The sequence below is a fragment of the Octopus bimaculoides genome, chromosome 7, assembly GCF_046866305.1.
Source record: "Octopus bimaculoides isolate indiv1 chromosome 7, ASM4686630v1, whole genome shotgun sequence".
Classification (NCBI taxonomy): domain Eukaryota; kingdom Metazoa; phylum Mollusca; class Cephalopoda; order Octopoda; family Octopodidae; genus Octopus; species Octopus bimaculoides.
The window spans coordinates 75,530,158-75,548,724 of NC_142934.1; the positions used below are offsets into that span (position 1 = coordinate 75,530,158).

General features: G+C 37.7%; 1 protein-coding gene across 5 annotated transcripts in view; it reads right to left on the reverse strand.

The window, feature by feature from the left end:
• The window catches only part of LOC106876428 (dynein axonemal heavy chain 3), a 247,804-nt gene that overhangs the window by 2,827 nt on the left and 226,410 nt on the right, over positions 1–18,567 (reverse strand). For 2 of the 5 annotated variants that reach the window (XM_089355524.1, XM_089355523.1), the window contains 2 exons: positions 5,339–5,428; positions 2,552–2,899 (listed from right to left, as the gene is read on the reverse strand). The exons of 2 other annotated variants lie outside the window; for them this stretch is intronic. In XM_089355524.1, coding sequence (XP_089211650.1) covers positions 2,693–2,899; positions 5,339–5,428 — 297 coding nt within the window. In that variant the 3' untranslated portion in view covers positions 2,552–2,692. Of the gene's footprint in view, positions 1–2,551; positions 2,900–5,338; positions 5,429–18,567 lie in introns of those variants that run through there. One more of the 5 variants, XM_089355522.1, reaches the window with a different exon arrangement.

Consider the following 18,567-nt stretch of genomic DNA (forward strand, 5'->3'; position numbering starts at 1 on the left):
CGACTCCTTTTTATATTTATTGCAACCAGAACATTAAATAATTTCAAAAATTCATTGTGTTCAGTCTTCTTCTTCATCAGCCTCATTTATCAACTAATCAGTGTAGTGCTTAAAGTGTTGCAATAACACTTTGGACTTTTGGTTGCAAGAACGGGGTACCATTTGATGACATAAACATCAAACTAACATTTAAATAGTTATGTAAAATCTGCACATGACAAGGTGTATAATTATGATCAGCAGCTCATGGAATGGGATATTTTACACTGAACAGTATCTTTATAACTTCAGGCACATGGTACAACTAAAAGAAATTGTCAGTAAAATGCTAACAAAAGCCCTAGCCCTAGCCCTAACCCTAACCCTAACTCTAACCCTATGTTTATCCCTATTCCTATCCTTATCCCAACCATTTTTAATTACTTTCTATATGACTGTAAGTGCAGTAGCTTTCGCGTGGCTTTGCAGAGTGCTTTGGTTTTCCACACAATGTAGAAGAACATAGTCACCAGCTATTGTTAACATTAAGTGTTTCGGCATAGTTGCCTTTTCTTAACATTAAACATCATCTTACAGAAGAGACATGTTTAATTGTTGTGCTCACTAAGTTATCCATGTTAAATTATTTTCCATGTGAAAAAACAAGGCTGACCACTTATTCACTATATACCCTAGTAGACTGCATAGACTCTTCCTTTAAATTCAGTCAAATACTTGTCTTTAGCCATCAAAAGAAAAGCACAAGTGCAGTTGATTGAGCCAAAAATAAGAAAATTAATTTAAATGCTTAATTGGTTATTTCCACTTGATATTGTTCATTAATGATACCTTTGCCTTCCATTCTCTCGGGGTTGATAAAATATGTACCAGTTGAGAACTGGGGGTCAGTGTAATCGACTTACCTCCTCCCTGACATTGCTGGATTTTTGCCAACATCTGAAATTATTATTAGTATTTTGGATTTCCTCAGGTTTGGTCTTATTCCTGATAGAAATTATGCTGATAGTGAGATACTACCTGTAACCTTAGGTATCCACAAGTTTTCAGTTGTCTTTCAAGTGCTTAGAACCCTCCTGATAATCTTTGCTGTCCCTAAGAGACAAACTTTCTGTAGGAACTCTACTGGCATCCTGTTCCAAATCTCCTTAAGCCATTTCCCTATTTCTTGGCTTACTGTTCCCAATGCACCAATTATTCTTTTCTACTCTAGGCACAAGGCCTGAAATTTTTGTTGGGAGGGGGCCAGTTGATTAGATCAACCCCAGTATGCAACTGGTACTTATTTTATCAAGCCCGAAAGGATGAAAGGCAAAGTCAACCTTGACAGAATTTGAACTCAGAACATAAAGACAGACAAAATTCGCTAAACATTTCGTCTGGCATGGTAACGTTTCTTATTTCTTTATTGCCCACAAGGGGATAAATATAGAGGGGACAAACAAGGACAGACAAAGGGATTAAGTTGATTACATCGACCCCAGTGCGTAACTAATACTTAATTTATCAACCCTGAAAGGAGGAAAGGCAAAGTCGTCCTCGGCAGAATTTGAACTCAGATCGTAAAGACGGACGAAATACCACAAAGCTTTTTGCCCGGCGTGCTAACGTTTCTGCCAGCTCGCTGCCTTCTCAACACACCAATTATCATAGGCACAACCTTTACTATTTGTATGCTCCAAATTCTGCCTATTTCGAATTTTATTATGGTTATTATTATTATCATTATTATTACTATCATTATTATTACTATCATTATTAAGGCAGAATCCTTAGCACACTGGGCAAATTGTTCAGTGGCATCTCATCCATCTTTACATTTTGAGTTCAAATCCCACCAAGGTCGACTTTGCCTTTCATCCTTTCAGGGTCGATAAAATAAGTAGCAGTTGAACTGTAGGGGTCTATGTGACCCTACACACAAATTTGCTGGCCTGTATCAAAATTTGAAACCATTATTATCATTATTATTATTATCATCATCATTATTAAAGTGGCGAGCTGGCAGAATTGTTAGCACACCTGGCTAAATGCTTAGCGGCATTTCATCTGTCTTTATGTTCTGAGTTCAAATTCCACCATGACTGACATTGCCTTTGATCCTTTCAGGGTTGCTGAATTAAGTACCAGTGAAACACTAGGGTTGATATAAATGATTAGTCCCCTCTCCAAAAATTTCAGGCTTTGTGCTTTTAGTAGAAAGGACTATTATTATCATCATTATTTCTATTTATTATCATTAAAACAAGTTTTTCATACATATGTTTCGTTGTTATATTTATTGTTGCTGAAAATATATATATATGAGAACATGTGTCTGTATATGTAAGCATATAACTCCTTCAAATTGTACTATGCATACACAAATATATACTTGTGAGATGTGAAATATGTCCTTATGTGTGTATACATGTGAAATATGATAGCTCATATACATACATGCTTGCATGTGTGTTTGATAAATATCGATATATATATATATATATATATATAAAATGTAACATACCCTATATATATATATATATATATATATATACATACATACATACACACATATATATTTATATGAGAGTATATATGAGGTGTGCGTGTGTGTGTGTGTGTGTGTGTATGTGTGTGTGTACACATGTGAGATGTAAAACAATACGCCATTTTGTAAGCAACTCTCTACCTCTTGGGAGATCAGTCAGTTAAATCAGTCATCTAGCTGACATACAATTGCTACCCCACAGTTAATCCAGTGTTTTTCTGGTTTATCAGAAGGAAGCTGCAGAAACATTACGAAATTGGTGGAGTGCCCAGTAGTGGACAAGACTCCACGCCGGGCAGTTGTCTTGTACACTGGACATGAGTAACTTGGCACTGGTATGAACTTCTCTATATCATTGGGTTTTAGCCAGATCTTTGGTACTGTGTTAAGGAATATGATACACCATTACACATATATACATACAAATATATACACACGTACATATATTTACATACACGTGTGTGTGTGTATATATATATATATAAAGAATATATGAGAGAAAGAAAGTGGAATTCCTGAGATTATTATTCAATCCAATTGTTTCAACCTGTCGTGCACCATCGCCTTGTGGCTCAGATGCAATACAAACAGTTGTTGTGCATCGAAGATACTGATGTGTCTCATCAAGTGACTTATCAAAAGGTACCTCATGTTTTAATCTCTGTTTTGCTTATTTCTATTAGAAAACATTTTGATAGTTGTAGTGTGTTACTCTACATGAAGAACTAGTTAATGATGTAGAATTCATCTCATATTTGTATACATACATCATCATCATCATCATCATTGTTTAATGTTCAGCTCCAATATATGAGAGAAAGAAAATGGAATTCACAAGATCATTATTCAATGCGATCGTTTCGACCTACCATGCTCCAGTGTCTGCTTTGGCATGGTTTCAACAGCTGGATGCCCTTCTTAACCCCAACCAACTTATAGAGTGTACTGGGTGCTTTTTTTGTAGTACCACACATGATCTCTCTGGCTCATCTGTTCATGTTAAACTATCCCACCCATGCCAACATGGAAAGAAGGATGTTAAATGATGAGGATGATAATGATGGTGGCAATGAATTCTTCTAGCAATCAATAAACTAAACAACAGCAGTCATACACTAAAGTTTCATTCAGCCAACTTTACTCTTACTCTACAAGTGTATAGATTTGTATATTACAATATGATATTACAGCATGACATATCACAGTATATTATATTTACAGTATGATATGATATTAGCATAAGGCCAGTAATTTCGGACGTGGCAGTAAGTTGATTATACCAAATCCCAGACCTCAACTAGTACTTATTTTATCAAGCCCAAAAGGATGAAAGGCAAAGTTGGCTTCAGCAGCATTTGAACTTACAACATAAAGACAGATGAAATTCTATTAAGCATTTACCTGGCGTGCTAACAATTCTGCCAACTCACTGCTCTACAGTAGGATATGAAATTAGAGCATGATATAATATTATAGTATGTGACAGTATGATACAATTATGTATCAATTATGTATTATAAAATAATACAGCAGTCAAGTACTAGAGTCAATGTAACTGACTAACAATCTCCCCTCAAAACTAATGGCCTTTTGCCTAAATTAAATAAATATATATATATATATATAGATATATATATATTATGGAATTGCTTGTTGTTAGAGGATGTATGAAAGTTTGACAATTTCTTACCGAACAACCACACAGATGATTTGTTTGTGGTGATTAAATGTTTGTGTAGACATAAGCTCACTCCCTCCACCAGACTGACATTACCATGTCAGATGTCGAAATGATCGCAGAGCAATGAAATGAAATGCTTTGCTCAAGAACACAACATAATGCCCAGTCTGGGGATCAAACGTATGATTTTGCAATCATGAGTGCAATACCTTAACCACTAAGCCATGTGCCTTCACACACACACACACATGCACACACACACACACACACACACACACACACACACACACACACATGGATGGATGCAGGCATGGCTATGTGGTTAAGGAATTTGTTTCACAAGTATATATTTTCAGGTTCAATCACGCTCCACAACACCATGGGCAATTGTCTTTTAAAGCCTTTAGATTGAGATTTGATATTTGGAAAATTTGTGGAAGTTCATTGAAGGAACCATTGTTGTTCCCATATTGTAGACTCAAGCCACTGATCACCATTTCTGAAGAAAATGAGGTCATGAACCCTATTTTTAATCCTTTGATTAAGGCACTTTGTATAATTTATTTCTGTTACAACAGAATGCTACTGAATACTCAGACTTGATGTCTTAAAAACAAAGTAAAATCAAGAGTTGTATCAATCCAAGAGAGAATAGGTGGAGGTGCAATGGCCTAGTGGTTAGGGCAGCGGACTCGCAGTCAGAGGATCGCAGTTTTGATTCCCAGACTGAGCGTTGTGTGTGTTTATTGAGTGGAAACACCTAAGACTCCACCTGGCTCCGGCAGGGGGTGGTGGTGACCCCTGTTGTACTCTTTTGCCCCAACTTTCTCTCACTCTTTCTTCCTGTTTCTTGGGTAATGCTGCGATGGACTGACATCCCATCCAGCTGGAGGGGGCGGGGAGCACATACACCATAGAAACCGGGAAACCAGGCCCACAAACCTGGCTAGGCTTTGAAAGGGCGCATAAATAAAAATAAAAAAGAGAGAATAAACAATGCTAAGGATGATTTTTCAGACTAGAACAAAAATGATAAATTTCATGAATGAGAAATGCCAGCAGAGGAGTGTGAGAGAGGTAATGTGTTTGACTTGTTGTGACAATATTATTGCAAACACCATAAAGGATACAACTGGTAGCGGATCAAACAAAATCTTGGGTAAAGATTCTGCAATGAATGAAGTGCTCCGGTTCCAACATGCTCCTTCTAAAAACAAACCCTAGGAAGAAAATTATATAGATAGAGTTATATGTAACATTTTACACACACACACAAACACACACATTATATACATATTTTTTTTTTTACTTGTTTCAGTCATTTGACTGTGGCCATGCTGGAGCACCGCCTTTTAGTCGAGTAAATCGACCCCAGGACTTATTCTTTGGATGCCTAGTACTTATTCTATCGGTCTCTTTTTGCCGAACCGCTAAGTTACGGGGACGTAAACACACCACCATCGGTTGTCAAGCGATGTTGGGGGGACAAACACAGACACACAAACACATACACATATATATATATATACATATATACAACAGGCTTCTTTCAGTTTCCGTCTACCAAATCCACTCACAAGGGCTTTGGTCGGCCTGAGGCTATAGTAGAAGACACTTACCCAAGATGCCATGCAGTGGGAATGAACCCGGAATCATGTGGTTGGTAAGCAAGCTACTTACCACACAGCCACTCCTGCGCATGGGAGAGAAAAAACATGGGCATTGACTTGACACCAAATTAATGCCCATGTTCTTTTCTCTTATTATTGCTGTACTCTTTGTATTACATTACAGGATATGGCTAACCTATATGTACAAGTGACAATAGGAGTTTAATATGCTTAATATTAAGGTTGAAACTTGAATGATTCAGTTGTCATGTGGTGAGTGCATTCAATTATTCATATATATAACATTTATATAACCTTAAAGCTTATAAAGATAACTAAGGAAAATAGTTTAATAATGGGGCATATAAGCCCTCAACAAAAAAAAATAGGAGCCTTTCCCATCCATGTAATGGTAACACTTTGTCCCGTTAACAAAGAGTTGTGCGTTTGTGTCCCATGCAAATAGGAAAGCCTACTTTTCTCTGTCGAAGGCTTACATGCCCCATTATTAAACTATTTTCCTTAGTCATTGCATAGAGATCGCAATAAACTTTAAGCTTATATAAATACCTTTATTATTATTTACAGGATTGTAAAACTCGGCACCGTATAACAAAACCATTGACACCAAAAGCATATGTGTATATATATATATATATATATATATATATATATATACATATATATATATATATATATAACGTTGACCACTAACGTGAACATTCAATGTGCTAGAAATTGATCATATCTTGTGATCTATTTCTAGCACATTGAATGTCCACGTTAGTGGTCAACGTTATATATAAAAATGTACTTTAATCCCCTGAGATTGCAGATACTGTTTCTGAATCTCTTTGATTCTTTAAATGTGCTAGCTTCCTGGTAATTAATCGATATTAATTAATATATGATTTTTTACCCTATTTTTGAATAATATATATATATATATATATATCATACATATATACGACAAGCTTCTTTCAGTTTCCGTCTACCAAATCCACTCACAAGGGCTTTGGTCGGGCCAAGGCTATAGTAGAAGACACTTGCCCAAGGTGCCATGCAGTGGGAATGAACCCGGAATCATGTGGTTGGTAAGCAAGCTACTTACCACACAGCCACTCCTGCGCATGGGAGAGAAAAAACATGGGCATTGACTTGACACCAAATTAATGCCCATGTTCTTTTCTCTTATTATTGCTGTACTCTTTGTATTACATTACAGGATATGGCTAACCTATATGTACAAGTGACAATAGGAGTTTAATATGCTTAAGAAACATTAGACAAAAGAAACATTAGACAAAAGAAACATTAGACAAAAGAAACATTAGACAAAAGAAACATTAGACAAAAGAAACAGGCTTGGAAGGACTGGAAGAACGGTGGTAGCAGGAAATTGTACCAATGTGCCAGAAGGGAGGCTAGGCGACAGGTTTATTTAGCCAGAGGGGAAGCAGATAAGGAAAGATTTGCCAATGTTCTGCGCCGTGAGGACCAAAGACTCGAGGTATTTCGTGTTGCAAGACAGTGTAGGAGAGAGAATAGTGATGTTGTAGGAGAGAAATGTGTTCGCATGGATGATGGTACGCTTGCATTAAATGAGGATGCAAAGAAAGAGGTCTGGAGATGCCACTACGATAGATTGCTTAATAAAGAGAATGAATGGGAGAAAGAGAGCCTGCCTTATGTCGACCCAATAGAGGGACCAGCTATCCGAGTTGATAGTACCAGGGTAGATAAAGCAATTAAGAGTATGAAGACCGGGAAAGCCCCCGGCCCATCAGGAATCACTGCAGAGATGCTCAAAATATCTGGCAGTGTTGGCTATAGCCTAGTCACCCGTATTACGAACCAGGTGATACACGAAGGAGTCATACCCTATGACTGGTGTAGCAGTATCATAGTCAACTGCTACAAAGGTAAAGGGGACGCTTTAGATACAAATAATTACAGAGGCATCAAGCTGTTAGATCAGGTTATGAAAGTTACAGAGAGGGTCATAGCCCAACTAATTAGGGAGCGAATCAATTTAGATGAGATGCAGTTTGGGTTCGTGCCAGGTAAAAGCACTACTGATGCCTTATTTCTAGTGAGACAGTTGCAAGAGAAATACCTAGCTAAGGATAAACCTCTGTACCTGGCTTTCGTTGACATGGAGAAAGCCTTTGACAGGGTCCCCCGATCCCTTATCTGGTGGTCAATGAGGAAACTTGGGATAGAAGAATGGCTAGTGAGAGCTGTGCGAGCCATGTACAGAGATGCTGCCAGTAAGGTGAGGGTTGGAAATGAGTACAGCAATGAATTCCGGGTAGAGGTAGGGGTCCACCAAGGTTCCGTCCTCAGCCCCCTATTATTTACCATAGTCCTCCAGGCAATCACAGAGGAGTTCAAGACAGGTTGCCCCTGGGAGCTCCTCTATGCTGATGACCTTTCCCTAATTGCGGAGTCACTATCAGAACTAGAGGAGAAGTTTCAGGTGTGGAAGCAAGGTCTAGAATTGAAGGGCCTTAGAGTCAACCTAGCTAAAACCAAAATCCTAATAAGTAGGAAGGTAGATAAAACACAAACCCCTTCAGGTAGATGGCCCTGCTCAGTATGTAGAAAAGGAGTAGGTAGTAACTCTATAAGATGTACCCGGTGCAAGCTATGGACACATAAGAGGTGCAGCAACATCAAAGGCAGGTTAACTAGCAAGTTAGTTTTTGTTTGTGGCAGATGTTCAGGTGCAATAAAGACTGCAAACAAACAGGAAACAACTTCTATCTCATTCCAGGGTGAAAAACTAGAGGTAGTCGATAGCTTCCGCTATCTGGGCGACCAAGTTAGTAGTGGGGGTGGGTGCGCTGAAAGTGTAGCTGCTAGAATAAGAATAGCCTGGGCAAAGTTTAGAGAGCTCTTACCCCTGCTGGTGACAAAGGGACTCTCACTCAGAGTAAAAGGCAGACTGTATGACGCATGCGTACGAACAACCATGCTACATGGCAGTGAAACATGGGCTGTAACTGCTGAGGACATACGTAAGCTCGCAAGGAATGAAGCCAGTATGCTCCGTTGGATGTGTAATGTCAATGTGAATACCCGTCAGAGTGTAAGTATCTTGAGAAAAAAGCTGAACATTAGAAGCATCAGTTGTGGCGTGCAAGAGAGACGATTGCGCTGGTATGGACATGTGGTGAGAATGGAGGAGGATAGCTGCGTGAAAAAGTGCCACACCCTAACAGTTGAGGGAACCCGTGGAAGGGGTAGGCCCAGGAAGACCTGGGCTGAGGTGGTGAGGCAAGACCTTCGTACATTGGGCCTCACCGAGGCGATGACTACGGACCGAGACCTTTGGAAATGGGCTGTGCGTGAGAAGACCCGGCAAGCCAAGTAAGATCGTTGCCAGTGCCCCTGGACTGGTTCTTGTGCGGGTGGCACATGAGATGCACCATTTTGAGCGTGGCCGTTGCCAGTACCGCCTGACTGGCTCCTGTAGGATTTTCGAGCGAGATCGTTGCCAGTGCCCCTGGACTGGCTTGTGCGGGTGGCACATAAAAGACACCATTTCGAGCGTGGCCGTTTTCGTGCGGGTGACACGTAAAAGCACCCACTACACTCTCTGAGTGGTTGGCGTTAGGAAGGGCATCCAGCTGTAGAAACTCTGCTAAATCAGACTGGAGCCTGGTGTTGCCATCCGGTTTCACCAGTCCTCAGTCAAATCGTCCAACCCATGCTAGCATGGAAAGCGGACGTTAAACGATGATGATGATGAAACTTGAATGATTCAGTTGTCATTTGGGGAGTGCATTCAATTATTCATATATATAACATTTATATAACCTTAAAGCTTATAAAGATAACTAAGGAAAATAGTTTAATAATGGGGCATATAAGCCCTCAACACAAAAAAAAGGAGCCTTTCCCATCCATGTAATGGTAACACTTTGTCCCGTTAACAAAGAGTTGTGCGTTTGTGTCCCATGCAAATAGGAAAGCCTACTTTTCTCTGTCGAAGGCTTACATGCCCCATTATTAAACTATTTTCCTTAGTCATTGCATAGAGATCGCAATAAACTTTAAGCTTATATAAATACCTTTATTATTATTTACAGGATTGTAAAACTAGGCACCGTATAACAAAACCATTGACACCAAAAGCATATGTGTGTATATATATATATATATATATATATATATATATAACGTTGACCACTAACGTGAACATTCAATGTGCTAGAAATTGATCACATCTTGTGATCTATTTCTAGCACATTGAATGTCCACGTTAGTGGTCGACGTTATATATAAAAATGTACTTTAATCCCCTGAGATTGCAGATACTGTTTCTGAATCTCTTTGATTCTTTAAATGTGCTAGCTTCCTGGTAATTAATCGATATTAATTAATATATGATTTTTTACCCTATTTTTGAATAATATATATATATATATATATATATCATACATATATACGACAAGCTTCTTTCAGTTTCCGTCTACCAAATCCACTCACAAGGGCTTTGGTCGGGCCAAGGCTATAGTAGAAGACACTTGCCCAAGGTGCCATGCAGTGGGAATGAACCCGGAACCATGTGGCTGGTAAGCAAGCTACTTACCACAGCAGCCACTCCTGCGTCTGTATACATACATACATACATATATACATATATATATATATATACATATATATATTTATATATTTGATCCTTTATATTGAACACTCAATATTTCATCTACATTCAATACTTTATTTCATGGTGCCATCCATTTTTATTTTATTTTATTTTATATTATATATTGTATATTCCATATTCTATACCCCACATTGGTTCTGCAGGAATATAAATAAAACATAAAAAACAGACAGTGTTGGAACTCTTTTAAACAAAATAATATATATATATATATATATATATATATATATATATATATATACACACACACACACACACACATCTGTTCATATCGCTAGCCACTAAACCTTTTCCTATTTTCTCTCCCTGTTTATTTCTGTGCTCCTTTCTGTCGAAGAGCATAGGCTTGAGGCATAAAAGACTTTCTCACTTCCTGAGTGTTAAACATCTGTTTGTTGTTTACACACCAATCTTTGTCTTTTGTTATATATATATGTATCCATATATATGTGTGTGTGTATATGTATATAGAAGTATATATATGTGTATATATGTATATATATATATGTATATGTGTATATATGTGTATATATATATATGTACGTATATATATATGTATGAATATATATATATGTATATACAGATATGTGTATATATATATATATATATATGTGTGTGTGTGTGTGTGTGTGTGTGTGTGTGTGTGTGTGAGTGTATATGTGTGTATGCATGTGTATGGGTATATATATATATATATATATATAGATATAAATATATATATATACCATCATCATCATCGTTTAATGTCCGCTTTCCATGCTAGCATGGGTTGGACGATTTGACTGAGGGCTGGTGAAACCGGATGGCAACACCAGGCTCCAATCTAATTTGGCAGAGTTTCTACAGCTGGATGCCCTTCCAAACGCCAACCACTCAGAGAGTGTAGTGGGTGCTTTTACGTGTCACCCACACGAGTGCCAGTCACGTGGTACTGGCAACGGCCACGCTCAAAATGGTGTCTTATGTGCCACCCGCACAAGAGCCAGTCCAGGGGCACTGGCAACGATCTCGCTCGAAAATCCTATGAAGGCCAGTCAGGCGGTACTGGCAATGGTCATGCTCAGAATGTTGCATCTCATGTGCCACCCGCACAAGAGCCAGTCCAGGGTCACTGGAAACGATCTCACTTGGCTTGCTTGGTCTTCTCACGCACTGCACATTCCCAAAGGTCTCGGTCAGTAGAAATTGCCTCGGTGAGGCCCAATGTTCGAAGGTCTTGCCTAACCACCTCAGCCCAGGTATTCCTGGGCCTACCTCTTCCACGGGTTCCCTCAACTGTTAGGGTGTGGCACTTTTTCACGCAGCTATCCTCATCGATTCTCACCACATGTCCATGCCAGGCAATCGTCTCTCTTGCACACCACAACTGATGCTTCTTATGTTCAGCTTTTCTCTCAAGATACTTACACTCTGACGGGTATGCACACTGACATTACACATCCAATGGAGAATACTGGCTTCATTCCTTGCGAGCTTACGCATGTCCTCAGCAGTTACAGCCCATGTTTCACTGCCATGTAGCATGGCTGTTTGTACACATGCGTCATACAGTCTGCCTTTTACTCTCAGTGAGAGTCCCTTTGTCGCCAGCAGAGGTAAGAGCTCTCTAAACTTTGCCCAGGCTATTCTTATTCTAGCAGCTACACTTTCAGTGCACCCACCCCCACTACTAATTTGGTCACCCAGATAGCGGAAGCTATTGACTACCTCTAGTTTTTCACCCTGGAATGAGATAGAAGTTGTTTCCTGTTTGTTTACAGTGTTTATTACAGTGTTTATAGTGTTTATTGAACATCTGCCACATACAAAAACTAACTTCCTAGTTAACCTGCCTTTGATATTGCTGCACCTCTTATGTGTCCATAGCTTGCACCGGGTACATCTTATAGAGTTACTACCTACTCCTTTTCTACATACTGAGTAGGGCCATCTACCTGAAGGGGTTTGTGTTTTATCTACCTTCCTACTTATTAGGCTTTTGGTTTTAGCTAGGTTGACTCTAAGGCCCTTCGATTCTAGTCCTTGCTTCCACACCTGAAACTTCTCCTCTAGTTCTGATAGTGACTCCGCAATTAGTGCAAGGTCATCAGCACAGAGGAGCTCCCAGGGGCATCCTGTCTTGAATTCCTCTGTGATCGCCTGGAGGACTATGATAAATAGGAGGGGGCTAAGGACTGAACCTTGGTGGACCCCTACCTCTACCCAGAATTCATTACTGTACTCATTTCCAACCCTCACCTTACTGGCAGCATCTCTGTACATGGCTCGCACAGCTCTCACTAACCATTCTTCTATCCCAAGTTTCCTCATTGACCACCAGATAAGGGATCGGGGGACTCTGTCAAAGGCTTTCTCCATGTCAACGAAGGCTAGGTACAGAGGTTTATCCTTGGCTAGGTATTTCTCCTGCAGCTGTCTCACTAGAAATATGGCATCAGTGGTGCTTTTACCTGGCATGAACCCAAACTGCATCTCATCTAAATTGATTCACTCCCTAATTAGTTGGGCTATGACCCTCTCCGTAACTTTCATAACCTGATCTAACAGTTTGATGCCTCTGTAATTATTTGTATCTAATGCATCACCTTTACCTTTGTAGCAGTTTACTATGGTGCTGCTACACCAGTCATTGGGTATGACTCCTTCGTGTATCACCTGGTTCGTAATACAGGTGACTAGGCTGTAGCCAACACTGCCAGATATTTTGAGCATCTCTGCAGTGATTCCTGATGGGCCGGGGGCTTTCCCTGTCTTCATACTCTTAATTGCTTTATCTACCCTGGAACTGTCAACTCGGATAGCTGGTCCCTCTATTGGGTCGACATATGTCAGGCTCTCTTTCTCCCATTCATTCTCTTTATTAAGCAATCTATCGTAGTGGAATCTCCAGACCTCTTTCTTTGCAGCCTCATTTAGTGCAAGCATACCATCATCCATGCGAACACATTTCTCTCCTATGACATCACTATTCTCTCTCCTACACTGTCTTGCAACATGAAATACCTCGAGTCTTTGGTCCTCATGGCGCAGAACATTGGCAAATCTTTTCTTATCTGCTTCCTCTCTGGCTCAATAAACCTGTCGCCTAGTTTCCCTTCTGGCAGATTGGTACAATTCCCTGCTACCACCGTTCTTGCAGTCCTTCCAAGCCTGTTTCTTTTGTCTAATAGCCCTGTCTACCTCCTTGTTCCACCACCACATTACTCTGGGTCGAGTGGGGACTTTACACCAGCCACAGATCTGGTCGGTGGCTCTCAACAGGTTGTCCTGCAGAAATCTCCAATTGTCTTCCACGTTGTATGATGCTATATCCCCTTCTATTTCGTCATATGCTTCAAGTAACTTGTCTCTAAGTCTCTAAGTCTCTGTCCACGTCATATGCTTCAAGTAACTTGTCTCTACAATGGCCTTATTTCAGTTTCCATCAAACAAATTCACTCACAAAGCTTTGGTCAGCTTGGGGCTATAGTAGGAGACACTTGCCCAAGGTGTCACGTGGTGGGACAGAATCTAAAACCATGTGGTTGGAAAGCAAGCTTCTTACCACCTAACCATGCACCAAAAACCCAAAGAAAGTATATGTATACTATACATGAGCTATTTTCCCAGGATTTGATAGCCATAAGTAGAGATACACATTATACAGACATGTATTATACATGAGTAACTATGATAGCTTCAGTTTACATTTACCATTTTATCAATTAGCATCTATCATTGCACACCAAGAACAAATTACAGATATTTAAATGCCATGATAATTCCTGGATTAAATACAGCTTACCAACCCCAAATTACAATTCGATTTCAAAATATTCTTTGTTACCAACTGTAAAGTAGAACTAAAACCCAATTTAAAAAGTTTTTTACAATTTTTATTTTAATATAATTATTAGTCTTTGATAAAATTATCTTCAGAAAATACCATTCACAGAATAAGAATTTACAAAAGTATGAAAAAACAATTTCATTGAGAGTGTAATTTCTGAAGAAATATTACATTCTAAAAGTCTTTGATATATGGTTTTTTGTTTGTTTGTTTTCATATTTACATTCAAAAAGAATTTATAATTAGATTGAGGAATAAAAAATATCTAAAGAAAAAAAATCTATCAAGAAGAAAATCTGAAGTTGAATCACAGAAGTCTATACAATATTCTATCACTGGATCATAGAGATAACCAAGATGACACTGGATCGAGACAAATAGCAACGATCTGTTTACTAACTTGTGAAGAATTGGCAACAAAACAAAAATGTCCATGGTAATGCTGTTGATAATGATACAAACAATGCAGTTAAACCAAATCAGATAAAAAGAACTGATTATTTTCAGTGGGGCTGCTTAAGTGAAAATGAAGATGAGCCAAAAAGAGACAAGAACAAAATTAGAGAAAATTATCAGGAAGTAAAATTAGTCGGTAAGAATCGAGTTTTGTTTAGCCCACATCAGTCTTGGTAAAGACAACATTTGGTCAAAGGTGCTCCAGGTATGACAATCCTGTCTTATTTATAAACATATCAAATTCAGGACTACATTATCCAGAATCTCCTTGCTATATTGAAATATAAAGTGTGATATAAAGGAGATTTGGTTGCTATTTCTAGCTCATTGACCAACTACATAGAATGGCTTCTTTGTAAAAATGATTATCACTGTTATCATCATTTAATGTCTGCTTTTTCATGCTTGTATGGGTCAAACAGAATTTTGTTGAGGAAGATTTTCTATGGTCAGACGTTACCTGTCACCAATCCTCATTTGTATCTAGGCAAGATAACATTTTCCATAGAAGACTGAAATGAACAACATCACTTTTGTGATGATGCAGTTTGTTGACAACCATGAAACAATGACAAGACAAGTATTCACACAAACACACACACACATATACATATACGAGGGGATGCTGAAAAGTTCCTGGCATTAAGGGTTTTGTGAAAGGCCTGGTTGGAAACCCAACCTTTTGAGTTCTTTTACAAGGCTTAGAAAAACCGAAGGACTGCTGCAATAGTGTGTGTACAAAAGTGTGTGAATCTCAAAGGGGAATATGTTCAATAGAATCATAATTAACTGATCCGCCTGTATTTTCTTCTATCCAAATCCATGAACTTTTCAGCATCCCCTGACTTCTCCCCAACTTCTCTCACAAGGTTTTGATTGGCCTGAAGATATAGAAAACACTTGCCCAAGGTATTACTTACTGAGATTGAACCCAAGACCACATAGTCAGGAAGCAAGCTTCTTAACCATACATACAGCCATGCCTGCACCTATAAATCTAGTGAATAACTATCCGAAAATTAACTAAATGTTACATTAAAAATTTTCATTTTTTTTTTTTTTTTTAGATCAATTAGATATTAAGTAATTGAACAATGAAACTGCAAGGACAGGGTATTAAGTAACTGTGCCATAAAGCAATATCTTGTCTTTGTTATTCATGTTTGAGTACAAGTGAAAATTATTTACTTTCAAGGCTTACCAATTTTACATACACTCCAAAAACTCATGCTTCTAAGGAGAATCATAAAATCAGTTTTAGATTTACAAACAAAATCAGTCCCCACAATTCACAGTATAATCAGATCAAACTAGTAACAAGTTGGATTCATATCCTAGTTTTCCTTATTCACTGCTAGTCTTGACAATTCAAAACTTATATTCCTGTAACAAAGTTTTCTTCATAATATGCAATTGACACTATCTTTGCTGAGTGGTTGGTGTTGGGAAAGGCATTCAGCTATAAAAATCTTGCTAGAACAGTTACAGAAGTCTGGTGCAGGCTTCTGCCTGGCCAGCTCTTGTCAAACCGTCCCACTCATGCCAGCATGGAAGGCGGACATAGTTTTTCTAGTGTCTTTCAATCCTAAAACTGAAAAGAATTTTTTATAAATAGGTTCTTCTACAGTAAATAGAATGATTTTATTCTTTTGGAGGTCTTAGCTTGGCACAGCTATACTTGTGAGATTAAGAAGTTTTCTTCACAAACAAGTGGTTTGTGATTCAATCCCATTTCCAAGCCCCCTGAGCAAGTATCTCGTACTATTGCCCTGAGCCAATTGAGTGGATTTGATAGACTGAAAAAAAAAAAAAAACTTGTATATTGAAAGAAACTTATTGTGCAGATAGACAGATGGTATTTAAGAAATGCTAAAAGTCTGTATGATGATTTTCAAGAAAAGGAAATTGGAATTTCTATTGAAAAGTTTTTTCTGTCTAGTCAAAAAATTGGTCTGAAAGGTTTAAGACATGCAAGAAGTTGTACAACATAAAAATGGTGAAGCTCTCTGTGCTGATACAGAAGCTGCAACTAATTATCCTGAGCGGCTAAAGAAAATGATTGCTGAAGAAGGCTACACACTAGGGTAAGTATACAATGTTGATGAAACTGCACTTTTCTGGAAGTGCATGCCATTCTATAACTTATGTTTTTTTAGTAAAAAAATCAAGCTTTTTAAGCTTCTAAATAATCATCTGATGCTTCTTCCGAGGGAAAAATGATGCTGGAGACTATAAAACTAAAGCCCTCACAAAGTGTTATGCAAAGTTTAATCTCTACTTTGGCATTCAAATAAAAAAGCATAAATAATTAAGAGTTTTTTCGAAGAGTAGTTTACAAATATTTTTAGTTCTGCAGCAGAAAGGTACAGTGTCAAACATAACATTCCCAACAAATTATTATCATTTTAGACAGTGCATTAAGTTTTCTGATAATGTGAGAATAGAATATATCCCCAGGAATATAACTTTTGTGATAGCTAATTTCAAGGCATATTACCTGAAAAGAATGTTCAACCAACTTAAGAAAGCAACTGACATAGAGATAAACACATAGTTAGAGATTTCTAGAAGAAATTCAACATGGATGTTTTGAAAATGAAACCCTCAAGTTTGAAAGATGCTTCAAAAAAATATATGGCCAAACTGTGTCCATGATCTTCCAACTTTTCCATAAGCTGAACATCTATATCAAATTTGGAAAGATGTGATACTTGAAAATGATGAAGGGTTTGGATAAGTCATAGAAGATGATGTGGTTGAGTTTTTAGTGTCCTACATAGTGTACCTAACAAGAAACTGATGCTGTTAGAACAAAAGCAAGCTGAGAATACAGAAATTCCAAAATCTCCACATAAATGAACTACAAACAATATTGCTAAAGTGTCAACACATATAAAGAAAGGATAGCAAGTTTTTGTTGATGACAATCTTAATTGTGAACATAAGAATTACAAGAGGAAATTACAATGAGCTCAGTGTCTACAATGAGCAGTACAAAGATGATGTGCCATAAACATCAAACAATTTTCAATAAGTTCTTTACTTCTCAAGATAGTGATGGTGAATTATATTATAAAATAAAAGATAGCATCACTCTCATTTCAACACCACCACCATCCCTCACACAGTAGCCAACAGTTTTTGTGGTAGGAACATACCCTATTACAAATATTGTGACATATTTCATAACATATTTCTCTTCAAACGTTTTCATTTTTATATATATATATATATATATAGATAGATATATACACACACATTCATGCATACATATATGTATATATATATATATAGACATACACATTCATACATACATATACATATATATATATATATATATATGTGTGTGTGTGTATATATATATATATATACTATACATGAGCTATTTTCCCAGGATTTGATAGCCATAAGTAGAGATACACATTATACAGACATGTATTATACATGAGTAACTATGATAGCTTCAGTTTACATTTACCATTTTATCAATTAGCATCTATCATTGCACACCAAGAACAAATTACAGATATTTAAATGCCATGATAATTCCTGGATTAAATACAGCTTACCAACCCCAAATTACAATTCGATTTCAAAATATTCTTTGTTACCAACTGTAAAGTAGAACTAAAACCCAATTTAAAAAGTTTTTTACAATTTTTATTTTAATATAATTATTAGTCTTTGATAAAATTATCTTCAGAAAATACCATTCACAGAATAAGAATTTACAAAAGTATGAAAAAACAATTTCATTGAGAGTGTAATTTCTGAAGAAATATTACATTC